The sequence below is a fragment of the Malus domestica genome, chromosome 12 (genome assembly GCF_042453785.1).
Source record: "Malus domestica chromosome 12, GDT2T_hap1".
Classification (NCBI taxonomy): domain Eukaryota; kingdom Viridiplantae; phylum Streptophyta; class Magnoliopsida; order Rosales; family Rosaceae; genus Malus; species Malus domestica.
The window spans coordinates 30,696,287-30,718,589 of NC_091672.1; the positions used below are offsets into that span (position 1 = coordinate 30,696,287).

Sequence of the window (22,303 nt, forward strand, 5' to 3'; positions counted from 1 at the left end):
GTTAGGGTTAGGGGCACGGCATTTCTTTATGTACTAACATTTTTTTATTTTTTAGTTTATAGATTTTGTTAGATTAGAGGTTATATTTGTCACCGAAAGGGTTCGAACCCACGATGTCATGCAAATGCTCACTCCTTTCAACCACTGTAGTAAATGGTCACTTGTATTTTTTAAAAATTGAAATTTTCTGTATGACTGGAGCATACTACCATTCCTCTAAATGAGAGATATTCCAATGTGACCGGAAGTGAGAGTGGTACACCACGTGTCGTTATATAAGTGAAGAGATACTTGTGTTAAAAAAAAATTATAATTTTTTATATTTTATTTTGAATAAACGATATTATCTATATTAAGAATGTTTGTACCATACTTGACCAATCCCGAAACTACCGAGCACCGGCCAACGCTATACTGTCAAGGACCCAGAAGAGTTCCCCTCCGCCCAGGAGGCCAATCACTACTCGACACGTGTCAAGATTAGAAGCCAATCAGAGCGCAGCACGTGTCAACATCAAGAACCAATCATAACATGACACATGTCAATGTGACAAAGCTACAAGTTTTTCTATAAATAGGGGTCATTCCCCCACAATATTGCCTAATGCCATTTTGTGTTAAATCATTCACAAGAACTCACTAAATTGAGAGCTTGATCCTTTGTACTTGTGTAAGCCCTTCACTACTAATAAGAACTCCTCTACTCCGTGGACGTAGCCAATCTGGGTGAACCACGTACATCCTGTGTTTGCTTCTCTGTCTCTATTCATTTACGTATTTATCCTCACTAGTGACTGAAGCAACCAAGCAACCAAGCGAAGGTCACAAAACCTGACACTTTCTGTTGTACCAAAGTCTTCGCTGATTTTGTGCATCAACAAAGAAGGTAGATAGGTTACAAGTGAAAATGAACATACATCATGCGGTCAGTCTTCGTCATATACTATTTGTGTTTAAAAAGGGTTAAATGATTTCTGACCGCACGATGCACGATGAATTGTTAAGATGTAAGAATCCTCGTAATTTGGATCTGGATGGGATCCAAATCCATATCTTTTTACATTGCACTCTTTTTTTTAGATAAGTTAGGATGTCTTGTTCCACAATTTATATAGCGATGAAATTTGGTTGGAAGTTATGTCATTGTCCTCTCTTTCTAGCAGTGACGTTGTGTTGAAAGGTCCCGCATTGATCGTATCTATGAGAAAAAAAAAATTAAATATTCTAATTCAACTTCAACTAATACCGAGACTTTTGTGATAAAATCTCACACCTGATGAATTGTGCATGTGATACTTATCAAGATGGGGATAATATCAGTGTTGTTGGAAGTAAGCCCTCTGCCCGTCTCTCTGATAATTCTAAAGTTATGTCATTATAGTTCCACAATGATATAAATTCAGCGCTAATAAAACTCTAAAAGTTTAGTTCCAAATATCTAGTTCCACAAATTTGATATATGGTTACACATGTTCGGATATTTGGGTCAAGGGATCATTTAATCTTGAGTGAGTCCGAAAAATAATAAAACTATATTCGACTTTGAGTAAGAGTGAAATTGTGTTGGAAGGAGGCTGTCACCAAATTAAAATTTTCGGTCAACAAAACAACAATACAAAGTAAATTGACATAGTTATAACCAAGGAAGAAAATATCGGAAATATCGGTAGTCCGAAAACACGGAAATATCGATGGAAATATCGGGATAATATCGATATCGATAAAAATTACATGGAAACCACGGAAATTGTAAGAAAAACTTGGAAATTTTTAATGAAACTTTGTAGGATGTTTATTTAGTCAATTATCTATTAGTTTATCACAAAAAATTGGAAGGAAATGCATTGCATGATGGATTTAACTGATTTAAGTTGATTATATAGCGAGCTGGCAAATATTGTGAGTATAGAAAATATGTAGTAATTAATGAAAGAAGTTTAAACACACCATAATCATTTATATATAATTAATTAGTACAATATTTGGAGGTTTTATTTAGGATATTAAAAAAAAAAAAGGAAGTGAATAAAATGATGAAGAATAATGTGCCGAATTTGACACTTTAAATTTCTTACACATAAGAATAAGACTAAACTTTAATTTAGATGCCGATTATGTTTTTTCAAGTTTATATAAAGTAAAAGAATTGAATTTTGGAAGCCAGGAGTGTGTCAATTGAATTTTGGCCGGCGTGCAAGGTATCAATCTCTTCGTCTCGTCGAGTAGTACAACTTTCCTTTTTGTTTCACTCAATTTCGTTGAGTATTGAAAAAGTTATACTCATTTGAATCTTACCCAGTTTCCGGCGACCTCAGTGGCTTTCGAGGCAATTGCCGGCCAAACCACAACGAGTCAGACGTCGTGTGAGGTACCATTCTCTTCGTCTCTTCGAGGGCTACAACTTTCCTTTTTGTTTCACTCAATTTTGTTGCGTATTGAAAAAGTTATACTCATTTGAATCTTACCCAATTTTCGGCGACCTCAGTGGCTTTCGAGGCAATTTCCGGCCAAACCACGGCGAGTTGGCCGGCGTGCAAGGCATCAATCTCTTCGTCTCGTCGAGTAGTACAACTTTCCTTTTTGTTTCACTCAATTTCGTTGAGTATTAAAAAAGTTATACTCATTTGAATCTTACCCAGTTTCCGGCGATCTCAGTGACTTTCGAGGCATTTTCCGGCCAAACCACGACGATTCAGATGTCGTGTGAGGTACCATTCTCTTCGTCTCTTCGAGGGCTACAACTTTAGTTTTTGTCTTGCTTGATTTCGTTGAGTTTTGACAAAGTTATGGCCGTTTAAAGTGAGTGTAAATTTTCGGCCGAAATTCTAATTTTCTCCTATTGGGAGAGTCCCACATCGCCCATGCTTGCTCACTGCCCTCGCAATTTGTCCTATAAAACCCACATTCCCCTACTCAGTAAGCCATATCTTGTTCGCCCTTTGGGCTATGATCAAGTGAAGTATGTGTTGAGTTTTCTCAACATATTTAAGTATTTTTTAGTATTATGTGGTGATATTATCGATAATTTCAAAAATATCGTAATATTATTGATATTATTGATAATATCTTGATATTTTGACAAAAATTATTTGGATAGTTAAAAAAATATCCGATCTCCAAAAAAATGATAATATCGAGGATATTTCGCCGATATTATTGATTTTTTCTTCCATGGTTATAACCTAAAAGTTAAAATTAGGTTGTTCATATTTGACACTAATCTGACTCGTTTCTTAATATAATAGTGAAATCATATCATATTTGTGTTTATGTCAAGTAATGTTGGACACGCATACTAACAAATCATATCATATTCGTGTTTATGTCAAGTAACAAAAAACGCAAACCCTGCTAACTTCGTGTTGGATTTAACAATTCATTCCTAACTGTTCCTCTTCCAACAAATGCAAAAATGCAAAATACAAGTGGTTGACCAAAAATAATTCTAATTCCAAAAAACCCCACATCCCCACAGAAAAAACACGACCCCCCAAACACTGGATATTTTAGTGCCCTATTCACCTGCAATCCCACAAATCAATTAACCACAAGTCCTACTGCACCGAATTCTATATCTTTTTTGGCATCAGGTTCTGTTTGGCTGCCGAGAAAATGTGATAAATCCCAAAGCTTCGACCTTTTTTCTCCCTCACCAAATAGCGATCACAAGCAGTTCAAAATCAAAACCCACTAAACAAAAACTCAAAAAGCTCGGACATAGCGATCACAAGCAGTTCAAAATCAAAACCCACTAAACAAAAACTCAAAAGGCTCTGCTTGGATTCCGAGAAAAATGTAGGAGAAACAAGAAAGCCCGAAGCTTTTTCTCTTCCTCCTCAGCCACAAACTTTCCCACAATCCAAACAAGTAGAAGCAAAACAAAAACAAAGATAAAGCACAGAATCTGATTTCTGTCACACACTGTACGGACTGATCTCTCAACTCCCAGGAATAAAAAATAATAATAATAAAAAGCTGAAAATTCATAGCGTTTGGGTCTGACAGCAAACAAATTACAAAAACCGTACATGCAAAAATTGAAAAATAACAAAAGGTAATCAAGCTCGATAATGCTGAAAGGGAATTGGATCCTCCTCGAGGTAAATCCTCGGATACTCTTGACCCAATAAAATGGACAGTTAAATTTTAATTCAGTGGTTACAATTATTATAAATTTAGAAAAATTTTTTATTTATAGTCGTTAAATCAAAAGATCCGTGTTAGTATGTCAGAATGATCTTGGGTTTGCTTATGAGATGATCCGATTCCTGCTGAAAGTTCAGAGGCTACTTTTCAAATAAAATAAAAAAATCATTAAATCGAGTTTTGAAACAAATAATAAAATTGAAGAAATAAAAGAAATGCTAATTACCTTCTCGATTTTTGTAGTCTGTGTAGGGTTTCAGAGCAGAGCTCCACCTGCCGCCATTGTGCAAAAGCAAAAGCAGGACGGGGGAGAATAGTCCAGTCCTTAAGAATGTTTTCAAATAGAAACATGGATTGATGGTACAATACGTATTTTAATATAAGGTATAAAATTTTATTTTTTATATTATTAACTTTTTTACATACATATTTTGATTTTTGTAATCAGCACATATAATGATATATTACGTGTTACATCCTCGATGTTGGCTTGTGTTCTTTCTTGGATAATTTGCCTGTTTAAATTTATGGGGCCCACCACCATGTAAATGCTGTTACTTAGCACTAAAGTTTAGTATATTATTTTAAATTTGTATGTGAAAAGTTTTGAATTCGATTCATGTAAATGGTTAATTCGATACTAAATTAGTGATCTTGATTGAAATTCATCGACTCTTATTGCAAACATATGTTATTGTATTCACAACAATAACAAAAAACCAATGAAAACATAAGTAAACCACATTGGCAAATTAGAGATATAAACGAAGTAGCGAATCTCGACGAGCTAAATTAATAGAAGATAAAGAATTTGGGTTTAGGAATAATTTGGAAGATTAACAAAGCACTTGTTCGGCTCTAAGCAAATCAACGAAGAGCTTGTCATCAAACTAATACGAAAACTACGTCAATTGGTTAATATTATTTTAAACAAATTTGACGCAGAATCAAATTTGGTCTTTAAAGCAAGTTAGTGCACTTTTAGAGGTCCGACAATAATGATTCAAAAAGCAAGATCTACTTAATCATATAGGTTAACACCTGCGTTACAATCAAACTGACATGAAAACTACAGAGATTTTTTAGTGTGACTGGCACACGGGATGATACATCACGTATTATTATACAAATAGTGTGATATCTGTTTTAAAAAGTTAATAACTTAAAAAATAAAATTTTTCACCACTTACATAACAACACGTAGTGTACTACCCGTATTTCCATTACAATGAAAAATTTCTCGAAAACTACGTCGACCGGTAACCTAGATTTTAAGCAAGTTTAATGGAGGATCAAATTTTGCCTTTAAAGCAAGTGTAGTGCCCTTTTAGAGGTCCGCCACTAATTATACCGTTTGTTTTTTTTTTTTTTTTTAAATCACACCCTGAATTCCTCTCTAATTATAAAACGTACCAAACAATTTTTTTCTCCATCCAAACGACCCAACGTTCATCCAATTCATCAACTCCAAAATAATTACAAATCTTAATTTCAAATGTAAAAAACGACATTCAATCCCGTAAGCTATCAACAAATTCTCATGCGTAAAATCTACCTCCGCGCGGCTTAGCTTTGCCGAACATGCAATCAGCAGCATCAACGTCAATAAAATCAGTGTCGTTTTTTATCTCGTCCCCGCCCCCGCCCAAGAAAAATTAAGGAAACGGCGGCGTTTTGAGCTGTTCGTCTACTGTAAGTACGAGTCGTCGTCGAGGTGGACCTTCCCGCTCTTCTTCTTCTTCGGCTTGCCTCCGCAAGAGATCGAGATCTCGCAACCCAATGCGAAGCAGGAGAACAATCCCCGGCCGCTGCCGCGTCTCCGCCGCGTCTTCTGACTGCTGGGCCGGCGGTGCGACGATTGGAGTAGCTTCTGATTTTGGGAGCTCTTGGCAGCGTTCTTGGCGCAGTCGTACACCGGCGGCAGCTCCGTCCGCCAACGTTCGATCTTGGTCTTTAACCCTTCCACGCTGTCTTGGTCCGTCCATTCGTCAAGCAACGAGCTCCCGGCATCATTGGCCGGCTGCGCGCGGGGCCCGGTGTACGGCAACGGATAGATTCCCTTGGCGATCGCCGCCGCAACCACAGACGGCGAGGGTCCGACGTCGGAGCAGAGAGACCCGTTCACATTCCCCTTCTTTTGCACGGTGCTGACCTCAGATCCGTTCACAATCGAGCTATTGCAGAAGGAGGCTTGATGTTTGGGCTTGTATGCGGCGGCGTTGCAGATGGAGCTCGGCGGCCTGCTTTTTGTGACGCCGTCGCAGATGGAGGATGCAGGCCTGGATTTCGAGAATCCGTAATCGCTACCCGTCCGATCGCTCTGAGATCGTTGGAAGATGATGAATTTGTCTTGGTCCTTCGAATTGGAACCGTTGCTCTTTTGGTGGTTGCCGGTTTTTCCCTCCATCAGATCCCAGTATCCGACGGCGGAGGAGCTGAGCTCGCTGTAGAGCGGCATGCTCCGCATTGTGCTATCCAGGAGGCCGAGCCCGATGTTCAGAATCCCCTGCGGGCGGCCGGAGGGGCGGCGGAGCTGGATCGCCATGAATCGCATTTTCGACTTGTTCTGCAAATTGTTCACCACCACCGCGGCGGTTCCGATCAGGACGTCGCGGAGCCACGCGGAGGCGTAGATCTCAATCATGATCTTCGAGGTGTCGTCACGGAGGAAGTCTTCGTCGACTCGGAAGACGAACTTCTCGTTCCACGTCGGATTGGTGTGGCCGTTCTGGTCGACACGTGTCGTCAGCTTCCTCTGCGGGTTGACCCACGCGACGGCGAACGTCCGCATTGCCTTCGACGCCGGCGTCAGGTCCTGCGCCGAGATCAGGTTGATCTCCAGCAGCTGGAACGAGGAGTTGAACGGCCGTGGCATGATTTGTAATTAAATCGGAAAACGTAATTAATTAATTAGTTAATTAATTGTCGCAGCAATCACTGTAATTAAATAAAGTAAATCCTGCAGACAATTAATTAACAAAAAGAAAACAAGGTGAATTTGTTAAGGGTGGTGTTTGGATTTTTAGATTTGTCTCCTGTATTCAAACAAATAAATGTATGTGTTGATGTACGTACGCACTCGTATCGTACAGACTGCCAACGACAACCCGACTAATTAACCGACCGACGTTGCTACCGGCCGCCGGAACCCGATTAATTAACCAACTTCGTTACCGGCCGCCGGAAACGTATAATCTACTAGGGAAGAGAGGGTGTGTGCTGCAGTGAGGAATAGTTTGTGGAGATTTGAGGTTTTTATTGAAGACGTTTGGTTAGGGAAGTTTGTTACACTTTGAATGGTGTTTACAACCGTAATTTTCTTAACAAATCTAAATTTGTACAAATTCAGTCACATCGAACTGGATAAAAACAGAAAAATTATTTATTTTATTTTTGCTAAGAATAAAATGTGCTTACTAATTGTTACTATTTATCTGTTATTTACTTTTTACTTTTCTTACTCGCAGTGACTACAATTGGTCTTTCCAACCATGCAATTTTGTTTCAACCACATGAACTTTTCCAATATTTTTCCTGTAAATTTTTTTCTTTCAAATTTAAGTCCGATGAGGCCGGGGCCAGCTTTCTCTTCGTTGACCACCTGCGAATTAACAAGTTAATTAGAAGCTTCTAATACCTCCCACCCATGATAATTAATTATTAACTTTGTTAATTTAGTTTATACACAAAGTTATAACAAGTGCTTGAAAGTACATAACTATTTGGAAACTGACTAACCACTCTCAACCACGATGAATCAGCGTGAGTTCGACGGTCGCAATAATGTTACTAATTTCATTTGTTTTACAATAAGTGCATTTATTTTATTATAATTTAATTATAGTACAACACGTGATATGGTAATACTAAATGATTGTATGTTGTTATTGTCACATCCCGGCCCGGGGCGGACCACTTTCCGAGCCCGCTCCACCACCGTAGCACGATATTGTCCGCTTTGGGCTTACCATTCCCTCACGGTTTTGATTTTGGGAACTCACGAGCAACTTCCCAGTGGGTCACCCATCCTGAGAGTGCTCTGACCTCCTTCTCGCTTAACTTCGGAGTTCCTACGGAACCCGAAGCCAGTGAGCTCCCAAAAGGCCTCGTGCTAGGTAGGGATGGGAATATACATTTAAGGATCACTCCCCTGGGCGATGTGGGATGTTACAATCCACCCCCCTTAGGGGCCCGACGTCCTCGTCGGCACACTTCCGGCCAGGGATTGGCTCTGATACCAATTGTCACATCCCGGCCCAGGGCGGACCACTTCCTAGGCCCGCTCCACCACCGTAGCACGATATTGTCCGCTTTGGGCTTACCATTCCCTCACGGTTTTGTTTTTGGGAACTCACGAACAACTTCCCAGTGGGTCACCCATCCTGGGAGTGCTCTGACCTCATTCTCGCTTAACTTCGGAGTTCCTACGGAACCCGAAGCAGTGAGCTCCCAAAAGGCCTCGTGCTAGGTAGGGATGGGAATATACATTTAAGGATCACTCCCCTGGGCGATGTGGGATGTTACAGTTATATTTAGTAATTTTTTGCCAGAGGACTTTAATAAATATTAACCATTATTTTAATTCATGCTCCTTGTTTTGCATATTCATATTATACGACAGTTGTTATTGACACTTTAAAAGTCATTCGGCCTTATTTTGAATATTCCCAACATAACTTATAAGGGGAATGCTACCGGGGGCTCTCTCCAAAGTGAGACTCTATATGGACCATCTGCCACCTCACAACTTAACTTTAATTCTCGTACTCACATTATAAAGGACTAGAAATGTTAATGGGACTTTCTCAAAAGTGGGAGTCTCTCCATGAACTCTCTATCACCTTACTGTTTAATGTTAATTCTAGTCTCAACATTATAAAATATTATGTAAAAAACATGATGTGACAGATAATCTATGCAGAGCCCCACTTTTGCGAGTCTCCCATAGCATTTCTCAATTTATAGTTTATATTATCAATGCAAATCTTTGTTCAACATACGCAAAACCTTACATGATTAATTCCGTAACAATACACCTAATTATACTTGTTTTTCTTTGCTGCTGATTTAAAAAGTTTGTAAGCTTTCTGGTGAAGAAATTCACAAGTTTTCACTGTAGTTAGATAGAAGTGGGCAGGAAAAAAAAAAACCCCTAAACCTCAACTTCCCATATCCCAAAACACAAAAAGAAAACCAACATATTGAAAATATGCAATTTCATTGAAACAGCTTCAAACCCTAATGGATTCAACTCTTCTCCGTTTTGCATCACTACTACTTATTTCTCTCACATCATCTGCAAACCCTAATTCCGACTACAACAGTTTGGTATACACAAAATGTGCAAATCGAACGTTTGCAACTCCCCCAACTAAATCGCAAGTCCCACGACAAACCCTTTCGTCTCTTTTGCAACAACTAACATCACATTCCTCCCAATCCAAGTTCTACAGGCATGCCGAAGCCGGCTTAGACAACAACGAGGCTGGTATTTCCGGCCTGTTCCAGTGCCGACATTACCTCAGCAACGAAGAGTGTCACAGCTGCGTCAACACTCTCCATAACTTATCGAGAATCAGGTTCGGCTCGTGTTCAGCTGCATGGATGCTACGTGCACTACGAGCTCGATGGGGTCGACTCAGAGCCTTTTAACGATAGATTAATGCACAAGACTTATGGGGAGGATTTGGCAAATGGGGTGGCGGCGGTGTTCGAGGAGATGAGAGACGCTGCGTTTGCTGCCTTGGAGAGCGAAGTTGCTGACGGTGGTGGGTTTTGCAAAACGGGGTATGAGGCGGTGCAAGTGATGGCGCAATGTTCCGGGGGCTTGGGGGGATGTGAGTGTGGAAAGTGTGTGGGTAGGGCGGTGCAAATTGCAGAAGAGGAATGTGGTGGCGCTGTTTCTGGGCAGATTTATTTGGAGGAGTGTTGAGCTATAGTTATCATCCAGATGAGATACCAGATGAGCACCCACATGATCCAGGTGATTGAATCTAAGAATGATTTTTCATATTTTAACTGCTTTTTAATATTCAGAGTAAACCTATGGGCGATATTCGGAACCAATGACGTTGAATTTCATGCATTTCTATTTTTTTTACGTAACAATGCATTATTAACTTAATAGTTAGTACAATAACATTCTTGATATATATATATATATTTATTTATTTATTTTTAAATGAACGTAATTAACATCATGAATGATTAATCATTAATTTAATCTTTCCAATTTATTGTTTTTATTAGCAGAAAAACATAGAGACGGAGATGGAGGAAATGGGGGAAATGAATCGGTGGCAATCGTTGTGGGAGGAGCAGCTGCTTTGTGTTTTGCCTTCATTTTTTTCTTGTTTGTCAAGTCTTGGTCAAAGAAAGAAGATGACCGAATTAAGAGTTCATCTGGTTAAGAGTTCGTCTGCAAGGACTTTTAAATGTTTGGAAGCGTTTTAAGAGAAAATAATTGAAAGCATTTTTAAATTTTTTTCAGAATGAACTAATAATTTTATTAAGAATTTATTTCAAAAATATTTTATTTAAAAATTTAAAAACACTGAATCAATTTATCATACGAGTTCTAAATTAATTTGTAAAAAAAGAAAGATATTATTTCATAAAAACATGTAGGGACATGTTGCAGATTTGCAGCTGTAAAGCCCGCCCGATTTGGGTCAGGTCACTTCAATTGGTCCAATTAGTTTCTATTTTTAGCTTTTGTTTTGTTTGGTTTTTTTTGAAGAAAAAATATACTGCCATTATTTCACTTCGACGATGGCTTCATTGCGAATGTATTGCGAACTTTTTCGGTTAGGGAACAAAATAGTGTATGTGTGATTTGTATTTAACGTTTGTGTTTCTTTAGAAGGACTCAAATTTAGGACCTTTTGAATATCGAAAGGATAAATATTTGTAGATTAAAAGCAACAAAGTATTTACGATTATTGATTCATCTTGAATACTAAAAGAATCTTGGAGCATTTGGAAAATAAATCACTGAAATGTAATTTCAGAGTTTTTATTTATTTATTAAAAAGCGGTGTTCCGTTACACAATAAAATTTTCTGCTCTAAGCATTAAACCAATCGTAGTTTAAGTTTCAAACAATGAAAACAATAAAAATCTTACTCAATAGAGTAAATTTTGGAATATATCCCTAAGAGATGGTTTCATTTCAACGCAATCTTTATCTAGAAAAAAAAAATTGCGACGAATTATATTTCATAAGCTTCGTAAATTCTTGTTTTATCATAAGTGCAAGAATATTATGCATTTTATTAAAAATCTCAACAATGACAAATATTTTAAAATATACAAATGCCATTACAAATTAACCAAATAATTCTCACTTTCCTAATATCTAAACTACGAAAAAATAAAAATCTTACTCAATAGAGTAAATTTTGAAATATATCTCCAAAATATGCTTTTATTTTAGTGCATATTGTATCTAGAAAAAAGAAATTGTGGCGAATTCTATTGTATAAGCTTCGTAAATTCTTGTTATATCATAAGTGCGATAATAGTATGCGTTTTCTGCTAATTATATACAAAACGTTGGGAGTGGCTAGGTTTAAATTTTTTCAAATTCACCAATACCATTACAAATTAACCAAATAACCCTCACTTTCCCAATGTGACGTGACGGCCCTCCCAATAAATATACACCAACCAATCGTAAAATAACACAAAACCAAAAACCCTAGATCTTGAAATTACACACAATTTGGGTGACCAAAAAGAAAAACAATTGCGAAGTGTGTGTGTATGTAGCCAACAAGGCTGCCAAGCCATCCGACTTCTTCCAATTTTTTTTCGGTTTTTTGGGGAAATCAACCATTTCTTTCCTCCCCATTCAATTGGATTCAAACAAATTCAAACATCACACAGAGTACATACTACACGGGGCATATTCTGCTCTGCACACGCAGGAGAGAGAGAGAGAGAATACGAAGGCTCTGCATTTCTCGCGTCACCGTAGCTACGTGCCCGGCCCCGTCTTCCCTTTTCCGGTAAGTGGTTTCAGGTTCCCTTCTTCTTCTTCTTCTTCTTCTTCTTCTTCTTTTTGTTGGGTGCTGTGAAATGACACCGGTTCGGTGGAAAATGGGAAATACCCAGTACTGAGAGTGGCTTGGTTCTTTGGAAACGGCGCGAAATTTTGATCTTTTGCTCGTTTGGTTATTTGGGGACGATGTAAAATTTGGTCTTTTTGTTTCCCCATATCAAAAGTTTTGGTTTTTATGTAACTTGGAATGTGGGTTTCACTTTGTTGAATAAAAAAAATGGTTTCGGAAACTTTGATTATTATATCCGTAAAAGTAAATGGATTCAATGATATCGTAACGGATGAAGGTTTCGTGTGAACTCCTATGCCATTTTTGCATTGGCTGTTGGAGATTATGTATTTATCATTTGAGGAGTTGGACTGGAGTTGCTTTAGTCTTAACACTCAACTTATTAGACTGATTACGGTGGTGATGTTATCATTTGGGTTTTGTTCCTAACTTCGCTTATCGGAGAGTAGGAAGGTTTTAGGTGAGAGCAACTCGGCGTTACAAAAAGTGACCTGTTTTGTTCATTGTTTTGGCCTTCTTAGGTACTTGTTTTGAGGCTTGGTCTGGTTGAGTAGTTAATGGAGGAAAGCCACGAGCAAGTGGGGGAGCAAATGGAGGAAAACGGCGAGCAAGTGGAAAATATTGGGAGTGCTTCTAGTGGCAGTGATAGTGATTCTTTCATAGATGACTCAGAAGTTGATGAAGTACCGATATCCGGCGAAGATGGAAAATTGCAGCCAGAGGCAAGTCCTCACTTATGATAGTTTTTTATTTGCCGTAATATATTTTCTCAATGAAGCTACGAACCCATTAGACATTGTTGTCGCATTCTAGTGCTATTATCTAAGATTTGGAAGAAACCCCTTTTTAATTTCCAAAAATATGATGATTTGATCTTTGTATGCAGGAACCATTATCTGATAAAGAAATAGAGGAGCTTATTGCTGAATTTTTGGAGGTTGAGAGTAAGGTATCTATTTTTTCCGTACTGATTAACGTTGATTCCAACTACGCATACACACAAATACACATACGTTTATATGTGTTTTATGCACGTGATGCTTAATTTGTTGGTTTTTTCTTTGACGCTCAATTTAGGCTGCAGAGGCTCAAGAGGCACTTGAGAAAGAGTCTCTTGCCAAGGTGGAGAGTGAAGTAAGAGAGGAGTTGGCACAAACCCTTCATGGAGATGATGTTAGTTTCTTCCTCCAAATTCCTCCTTCTGGATTACATTGTCCTTTTCAATCACTTATGCATTATTTTTCTTGTCTATAGTTGGAAGCAGCTGTTGCGAATGAAATGGATACTTTGATAGAAGAGTGGCAAGCCGAGCTTGATGAACTTGAGACTGAGAGTGCTCATTTGTTGGTCTGCTTCTTTCTTCAATCTGAGTAAATCTTTGGCTTCTAATGCATTGTTTAGAGCTCGCATGTATTCTAATGTGATAAATTTCTACTGAAAATATAAATCAGAGCGAGAAAGATTTGCCTCTTCTTGTGACTTGTACTGTACAAGTTGGATATGAATTTAGCTAATCACCCCTTATTTGGTTCTGAGTGCTGCATTTATATTGATGAGAACTCCAAATAATTAGATGATTGGTATTAGCACACCTGTCATATTTTGTTGTGGACCTTCCATGCAATGCCTTTATTTATTTTATTTTTATTAAAAGACAATAAAATAGATTGTGCCTTTTGAATTATTCGGGTGTCCAAGGGATCGTAACCACATTCTTTCTATAATTCTTTTGCAGTTTTGGTAATATAATTATATATAAACAAGGGAAATGTAATTTTAATTTCTGGCCTCTTATCATTATATGCTTTTGTAAATAGGAACAACTTGATGGGGCCGGCATTGAGCTACCAAGCCTTTATAAATGCATTGAAAGTCAGGCTCCTAATGGTTGCTGCACTGAAGCTTGGAAAAGACGGATACACTGGGTAGGATCTCAAGAGACTGGCGAATTTACCGAGTCAAGGGCTGATGCAGAGAAGTATCTCCAAACCCACAGGCCTGTGAGAAGGTACAGTTCTTTCCTTTTAGCACTATTGATTCTGCAAGGTATGAAGTTGATGGTACATGATTCTGCTTGGTGGACTTAGGCGACATGGTAAACTATTGGAGGATGGCGCTAGTGGATTTCTGCAGAAAAAACTAGTCGTAGATGGAATCAAGGATGTTGAGACAGCTGAGGTTGATTACTGGGGTTCTTTTAACAAATTATTTTCTGATGGTGCAACTGCGGGTGGTGCCTCGTTTGGCAGTAAGCACTGGGCTTCTGTTTATTTGGCCAGTACGCCACAGCAAGCTGCTGAGATGGGACTCAAGTTCCCTGGGGTTGATGAGGTAGAGGAGATTGATGACATTGATGGCAATTCGGGTGATCCATTTGTTGCAGACGCTGTTGCAAACGAAAGAGAACTGGATCTCACTGAAGAACAAAAGAAAAATTATAGGAAGGTATGGTTGTGTTGTCCCAACATCATATTTGAATATATTTTCATGTCACACACAAATTTATTTTGCTACATTTACTTATTTTGTTTTCATTTTGTATGTAACTTTTGTTATAAAGTAAAACTTGGTTTCTTATATAAAAAAACAAATTAACATGGAAAGGGCTGTTACATTGTAATTGATATTAGTTGGAAGATGTCGAAAGTGTTTTCACTACTGTCTGGGGTTGTAGACATTCATATAGAAATCCTCTAATAAACCCTCCGTTGGTTTTCAGTCTCCCTATATTCGTACAATTTTTGAATGAGTATTATGTGGTCTTATTTGTTGCACCTAACATTATCATTACTGGTATTTGATTGGATGTCTTTCTGTGTTATTATCTGATGGTCATATTCTTGTTGCTTACAAACTTGTCTTTTCGGTACAATGTTGGTTACACACTTGATTCACCCTTTCTGTATACGAATATGTCAATATGTTTATTTACTTTTTTCACCAGTTGCAGTTGATAATTAATCCTATGTTGCGATTAGACTTAACATAGACACATGTTCTTTTTAACACCCAGTTGAGTTTTACTGAAGTTGATAGTATTTCTGTACTTTTTCATTGAAAGGTCAAAGAAGAAGATGATGTAAATGTTGATCGGAAGCTTCAAATTCGTTTGAAACGAAGGAGACATCGAAAGAGACGTAAACAGGTATCCTGTGCTTGCATTACCCTATATCTCGCTCCTCAATTTTGAAGTTGCAGTTTAATTAACTTTTTTGAGTTTATCCTTGTGCTAATGTAGTTCGAGAAAATTGATGAAGATCTGGAAATCGCTAATAACATTGACCAAGAAAGCATAACGAGTAACGGTGCATCTCCGGTGACTAGTTCCAGTGAAGCAAGAGGCTCCAAGCGTCTGAGTGAGGATGAGGAGCTAAACATTGATAATAAGAGGAGTCGAACTGTACTAATAGATAGTGATGATGACACTCCACTGAAAGATAATTCAGACTGCAATGCAATAAAATCCGAGGACCAGTCCTATGTGGAAGAAAATATCTGCATATCTGCCAGTGGTGGTCTTCCTTCACAGAGTCTGAATGATAAGCTCTACTGCACTGCTTGCAGTAAGCATGCTCTCAAAGTGTGTTCACATCCACTTCTGAAGGTGATTGTTTGTGCAGATTGCAGATGTTTATTGGAAGAAAAGATGCATGTGAAGGTATGGCCATGAGGAACCTTTCTTGACTCTTCTTTCTTTATCTGAACATTTTGTGTAACGTGTTCACGAGAGCGCAGGTAATTAAATGAATTAACCTAATTACTGATTAACAGCAAATTAGCAACTGATGTTATAGTATCTAGTGAATAGATATCTTCAGTTAGAAATATTCTCTCTATATATCATATTAAGGAATTATAGTGTTACCTGATTTCCTACATCATTTAATGCTAATATTTCATATCATTTGTTCAAGTAAATGCTAGATCTTTTATTGACCTATGAAGGTGTGCAGGATCCTGATTGCACTAAGTGTTACTGTGGGTGGTGTGGACAAAGCAAGGACCTAGTAAATTGTAACTCTTGCAAGACGTTGGTTTGTACAACTTGTATAAAGAGGAATATTGGAGAGGAATGCTTATCTGATGCCCAGACCTCTGGCTGGCAATGTTGTTTCTGTTGCCCAAGTCTTCTAAAGACATTGACGTCACAATTAGAGCAAGCAATAGGTTGTGGGGATTTGATAGATTCTAGCTCTGATAGTGATTCAGATAGTTCAGGTTCAGAGATAGATGTTACTGTAAGGTATATTTAGTATACTGCTCTCTCTCTCTCTCTCTCTCTCTCTCTCTCTCTCTCTCTCTCTCTCTCTCTCTCTCTCTCTCTCCCTCCCCATTGCTGAGGCATGTATCTATTGAATAGAAAGCGGTGAACTTTTATTCTTGAGCATTGGATACTTATGTTTTTTCTCAGATTATTGTGTTTCTGAACATATTTTGTCTCTGTGTCAGTTCTAAGAGGAGGAGAAAGCAGAAAATTCGAAGGATCATTGATGACACTGAATTAGGAGAAGAAACCAGAAGGAAAATTGCAATTGAAAAGGTACAATCTAGTGCTGATTTTGTAATAAAAAAAGATGTTGTGGTACTAGAAGTTTTTTCATAAACTTTTCTTCTGTAGGAACGTCAAGAGCGCTTGATGTCTTTGCAAGTACAATTTTCTGCCAAATCTAAGATGAAGAGCTCTGCAACCTGTAATGGGAGATTACCCGAAGGCGCCAACACTGAAGTGCTAGGTGATGCATCGGTTGGTTATGTAGTGAATGTTGTGAGGGAGAAAGGTGAAGAAGCTGTCAGAATTCCTCCAAGCATCTCAGCTAAATTGAAGGCTCATCAGGTTTGCTTGATCTGTTAACTATTTGTTTGTTGGATTTTCTTGAATGAATTCCCTTGTGCTATGTTTGGTTAAGGAACTGTCAAGCCGATTTAATGACAGTTTCTTATCAGTTATTTTCAGCTATTGAAAAACTGGCAGTATATTGTTTGCCTTGTGTCATGTCAGGACACATGATAAGATTTCCATGGCTCACCTTTTTCACTTGAACTTCGTTGTCATGTTCTTTTAAACCTATTCTTGTTTCACATGGTTATCTTAATTTGATCTCCTTCACTAAAGGTACTAAGTATCTTTTGTTATTGCTTTATGTGTCGATAACTTTTAATGATATAGTGCTGTTATCTTGTCCTTGTTACAAACTGCAACATGAAGTAAAGGTCTGATTCATTATTACAGATTACGGGTGTGAGATTTATGTGGGAGAATATCATACAGTCAGTCAGAAAAGTGAAGGCTGGGGATAAAGGTCTTGGTTGCATTCTAGCTCACATGATGGGCCTTGGTAAAACTTTTCAGGTATTATTCTGTCTATTGCAAACTCTTCCCAAGAACTGTGAGTGTTTATTTAGATGTGCGAGTTTTGTTTTGAAATAGGTGTTGGTGCATGTGGAATGACCCAGCAGCTTAGTCGAATAGCCATCTTGCAAAATGCAAGGTTGTTTTAAGTGGTTGATTTATATACTCCACATAACTTGTCAAATTGCTTTCGTAGGTCATAGCTTTTTTGTACACTGCAATGAGAAGTATTGATTTGGGATTAAAAACCGCACTTATTGTCACCCCTGTGAACGTGCTGCACAATTGGCGTCAAGAGTTCATGAAGTGGAGACCTTCAGAACTAAAGCCTCTTCGCATCTTCATGCTAGAAGATGTGTCAAGGTTTGCTGAAATATATCTATTTTGTCTCATTCCATTCTCATCCCTATCAAACATTGATCTAAGATGATGGCATTAAGAAATGAAGTTGTTGTTTTGAGGGATGTCTTGCAGTCATTAGCAAATTATATCTCCGATTGGGGAGATGGTGAGTGGTGACACCAAGATGCTGACATGATTTCCCTTGTTTGTCAGGGATAGAAGAGCAGAGTTGCTTGCAAAGTGGAGAAGGAAGGGTGGTGTTTTTCTAATTGGCTACTCTGCTTTTAGAAACTTATCCTTTGGGAAGCATGTGAAGGATAGGCAGATAGCTACAGAAATTTGTCGTGCCTTACAGGTAGGTTGACGTTAACCTCTATATTTGTCTTTACACGTCATGCTTTTTCAATTCTTTGTTACCATGTGCATTATTTCTTCTTCAACTCGTTGGACTTAAAGCCAAACTTTCTGGATTAATATTATTCTTGTCAAGTTGATATATAGATTGTAAGCTGTTAAACACATACTGTCATTAGCACACATTGATACTTTATTTAGCATGATCCAAGCGATCTTTTTTTTTAAAGAGTCTTTCTTATTGTTACATTTCCAACTCAGGATGGACCGGATATACTTGTTTGTGATGAGGCCCATGTTATTAAGAATACCAGGGCTGATGTAACCCAAGCCTTAAAACAAGTGAAATGCCAGAGAAGGATAGCATTAACTGGATCACCACTTCAGAACAATCTCATGGAATATTATTGTGTGAGTTACTCAGAAAGCTATTCATTTTGCCATTTCTTACACGCAACCTACTATCTTGATTCATTTAAATTTAAATTTTTTTTGCAGATGGTTGATTTTGTAAGGGAAGGTTTTCTTGGAAGCAGCCATGAGTTTCGGAATCGGTAAAATTTCATCATTTAAACCCTGTTTTCTGTCTAATTTATTTTTGTTGTTTTAATGTATCTTAAAATTCCATCCCTTTGCATGCAGATTCCAAAATCCCATAGAGTACGGTCAGCATACTAATTCAACCGTGGATGATGTGAAAATCATGAACCAACGGTCTCATATTCTTTATGAACAGTTGAAAGGATTTGTTCAGAGAATGGACATGACTGTTGTGAAGAAGGACTTACCACCAAAAACTGTGTTTGTAATAGCTGTGAAACTTTCAACCTTACAGAGGAAATTATACAAGAGATTTCTTGATGTCCATGGATTTACCAAGGACAATGATTATAATGAAAAGATAGGGAAGAGAAGTTTTTTTGCCGGCTACCAGGCCTTAGCTCAGGTAATAGATTCGCACACTTGTTAAGTTCCCAACTTCCATTAAAAGGTCGTACCCAGTGCATAAGGCTCCCGCTTTAAGTTCCCAACTTCCATTATTCATTATAATAACATGCACTCACTCACGCACACACTCATGTATGCATGATCACAAAAGCATCTAGTCTTACACAAAGGGACTCCTAAGCGTTTCGTAGACCTTTATTGACATTATATGTAATGCTAATTATTGTCTGCTAGTCTATTGTGTGTCTATCTGTCTTTCATGCGAGTTGTTGTAATATATGACCTTATTGTTGGTTATTAGATATGGAACCATCCGGGGATTGTGCAACTAAGAAAAGACAACAAAGACTATGAGAGAAGTGGAGATGCCGTTGAGAATTTTCTTGCAGATGACAGCTCTAGTGACGAAAACATTGATTATAATTTGGGTTTGGGAGGTATTTGTTTCTTTCCTTGTTTTTTCCAGGACTTGCATGAATGTTCCCGGTATTGGTGTATGATAGAACTGGATATACAATGCAGTTGGGTGAATGTATATATTCACGTATTTGATGACACTTTCTTAAAAGTATATCTAACAATGGTAAGATATCTTGCTTTGCAGAGAAAAATGTGAATGAAATTTTGCCAGGAAAAAAAGATGGCATTTTTCATAAGGTATGGATTTGGACAAACTATAATGTTGGTTTTTATTCATTATGCACTTCTTTACATTTCTTTTACTGTCCATTTGGCATTATTTGAAATATGCCATTGTTTTTTTAGTAGGAAGACTAATAAGAAAGGCTTTACTTTGTTTCTCAAAAAAAGCTTTACTTTGTAGTTTGTATTACTATTGTTGTTTTCGTGGAGCGTAATGCTGACCAACAACCTTATCACTTTTCAGAATTGGTGGAATGATCTTCTTCATGAAAATAACTATAAAGAGCTTGATTACAGTGGCAAAATGGTACTCCTGCTTGACATTCTAGCTATGAGTTCTGATGTGGGCGATAAGGCATTGGTATTTAGCCAGAGCATACCAACCCTAGACCTTATTGAACTTTATCTTTCAAGGCTACCTCGACATGGGAAGAAAGGGAAGTCCTGGAAGAAAGGAAAAGATTGGTACAGGTTGGTACATATTACTGAGAACAATTTACAGTTTGACAGACAGCTTAGGTTTTTCTTTTCAGCTTTGCCGTTGCTCCATACTATATATCCTTCTTCTGACTATTTCCTGCAGATGTAGCTGCAATGTCTTTTGCATAAAAGCTATTATTTGGGTTACGTCGTTTTTACTGGATTCTTTATTGCTCTTCAGGCTAGATGGGAGAACAGAGGGCTCAGAAAGGCAAAAGCTGGTTGAACGCTTTAATGATCCCCTAAATAAGAGGGTGAAATGTGTTATAATTTCCACCAGAGCTGGATCATTAGGGATAAATCTATATGCTGCTAATCGCGTAATAATAGTTGATGGTTCTTGGAATCCAACATACGATCTTCAGGCTATATATCGTGCTTGGAGGTGAATTTGAATTTTCTGTTGCAGTCCTTAACTCAGTTTTTGTTTGGTAAATGTGCCTTGATAAAGTGTAGATTAGGGGCTATATAGCATTAGGGAGGGTTTGTTTTTAGAATGGCCATACATCGAATGTGCCAGACAGCAAGCCTGATGATTATTCCTCCTTTATCACTCCAACTTTCCATTCTTCGGTAGGGCAGGTACATCGTAAATGATATGTTTTTTTTTTTTTTTTCTATTTCCAGGTATGGCCAAACAAAGCCAGTGTTCGCTTACAGATTGATGGCACATGGAACTATGGAAGAAAAAATTTATAAGCGTCAGGTAACGAAGGAGGGCCTGGCTGCAAGGGTTGTTGACCGACAACAGGTACATAGGACAATATCTAAGGAAGAGATGTTGCATCTTTTTGAATTTGGTGATGATGAGAACCATGAGCTTGACCAAGAAAACGGACGCATGAACGACAATATGACTGGTGAAGTGGAAATTTTGCCAAAACACGTAGTTCCTCTTTCTCAAGGAAGTTGCTCTTCTGACAAGCTCATGGAAAGGTTAATTGGCAAGCATTCTCCAAGGTACACTCCTGTTCTTTGTTCTCGTTTTCTTTAGCATCTGTTGGTAAGGGTAATTGCCTTTTACTCTGGTGCAATTGGCAACTCATACTTCCGTCCTCTTACGCATGACCTACCTTGTTTTCAGGTGGATCGCAAATTTCCACGAACATGAGACCCTTTTGCAAGAGAATGAAGAAGAAAGGCTCACAAAGGAGGAGCAAGACATGGCCTGGGAAGTATACCAGAAATCATTTGGATGGGAGGAAGTGCAGAGAATTCCTCTCAAAGAATCTGCAATCGACCAAAAACCAGCTGCATCAAATACTGCGTCATCTGCACCAAAGAAAAGCATCCTTGCTGAATCCAAGGCGAAGAATGCTTTTGTGCAGCGGAAGTGCACTAACCTTTCGCATTTGCTGACGCTAAGAAGTCAGGGCACAAAACAGGGTTGCACTACTGTGTGTGGGGAATGTGGCCGCGAGCTAAGCTGGGAGGAGCACAATCGAGATAGCAGGCTCAGGTGAACGGGAGTGCCTTCCGATTTGTTCTCGTCTTTTGTCCGATGTAAATGGTCCAATTGTATTGCGATTGCTGTGAGTTCATTGCCCCCTTGAACACAATTTGGAAATTGGAACATTCTTTTTGTTGTGTGTATTGATCAAGTCTTGCAACCGACCCCACTTAGTAGGATAAGGTTTGGTGGTGGTTGTTGATCTGAGTGTTGATTAGTGTCCAAAATATGAGGAGCCCTTTCCCCATGGATACTTGTTTTTTGGTTTTGGTGGGGGAAGAAAAAGGATTTTAGTTCTTTTGATACCAAAGAAATAGGTTTGTGTAAATCTGAGGACGATGAAATGAGCAATGAAAATCTCTTTGTTGCTTTCTATGAATTTCTTGTGATTTTTTCTCAATTAATTAATTAATTGATTAATGATTGTGTGATTTGAGATCATATTTAAGGAAGCGATTTTCACACTTTTTCTTCGTCTGCGAAGGTGAAGGCGAAGGCGACACAAAGAAAGTACGGTGG

General features: G+C 38.2%; 3 protein-coding genes across 3 annotated transcripts; 2 read left to right on the forward strand and 1 right to left on the reverse strand.

Moving 5' to 3' along the window:
- Positions 1-5,833: 5,833 nt before the first annotated feature.
- On the reverse strand, positions 5,834-7,021 carry LOC103451084 (uncharacterized). The gene has a single exon (XM_008390518.4). It carries the CDS (start codon positions 7,019-7,021, stop codon positions 5,834-5,836), a length of 1,188 nt encoding a protein of 395 aa, XP_008388740.2.
- A 2,366-nt stretch (positions 7,022-9,387) lies between these two features.
- Positions 9,388-10,078, forward strand: LOC114823170 (plasmodesmata-located protein 3-like). The gene is made up of 2 exons (XM_029098578.1): positions 9,388-9,634; positions 9,726-10,078. The coding sequence occupies exons 1-2, from the start codon at positions 9,388-9,390 to the stop codon at positions 10,076-10,078; spliced, it is 600 nt and encodes a 199-aa protein (XP_028954411.1).
- A 1,752-nt stretch (positions 10,079-11,830) lies between these two features.
- LOC103451083 (protein CHROMATIN REMODELING 20-like) lies at positions 11,831-22,163 on the forward strand. The gene is made up of 24 exons (XM_008390517.4): positions 11,831-12,155; positions 12,740-12,940; positions 13,105-13,167; positions 13,296-13,391; positions 13,473-13,565; positions 14,036-14,226; positions 14,306-14,663; positions 15,280-15,363; positions 15,457-15,876; positions 16,172-16,461; positions 16,668-16,758; positions 16,837-17,052; positions 17,449-17,568; positions 17,765-17,931; positions 18,124-18,265; positions 18,526-18,675; positions 18,763-18,818; positions 18,907-19,210; positions 19,514-19,649; positions 19,817-19,869; positions 20,099-20,325; positions 20,516-20,719; positions 20,962-21,294; positions 21,419-22,163. Exons 2-24 carry the CDS (start codon positions 12,776-12,778, stop codon positions 21,795-21,797), a joined length of 4,338 nt encoding a protein of 1,445 aa, XP_008388739.2. The 5' UTR covers positions 11,831-12,155; positions 12,740-12,775; the 3' UTR covers positions 21,798-22,163.
- Positions 22,164-22,303: the final 140 nt, after the last annotated feature.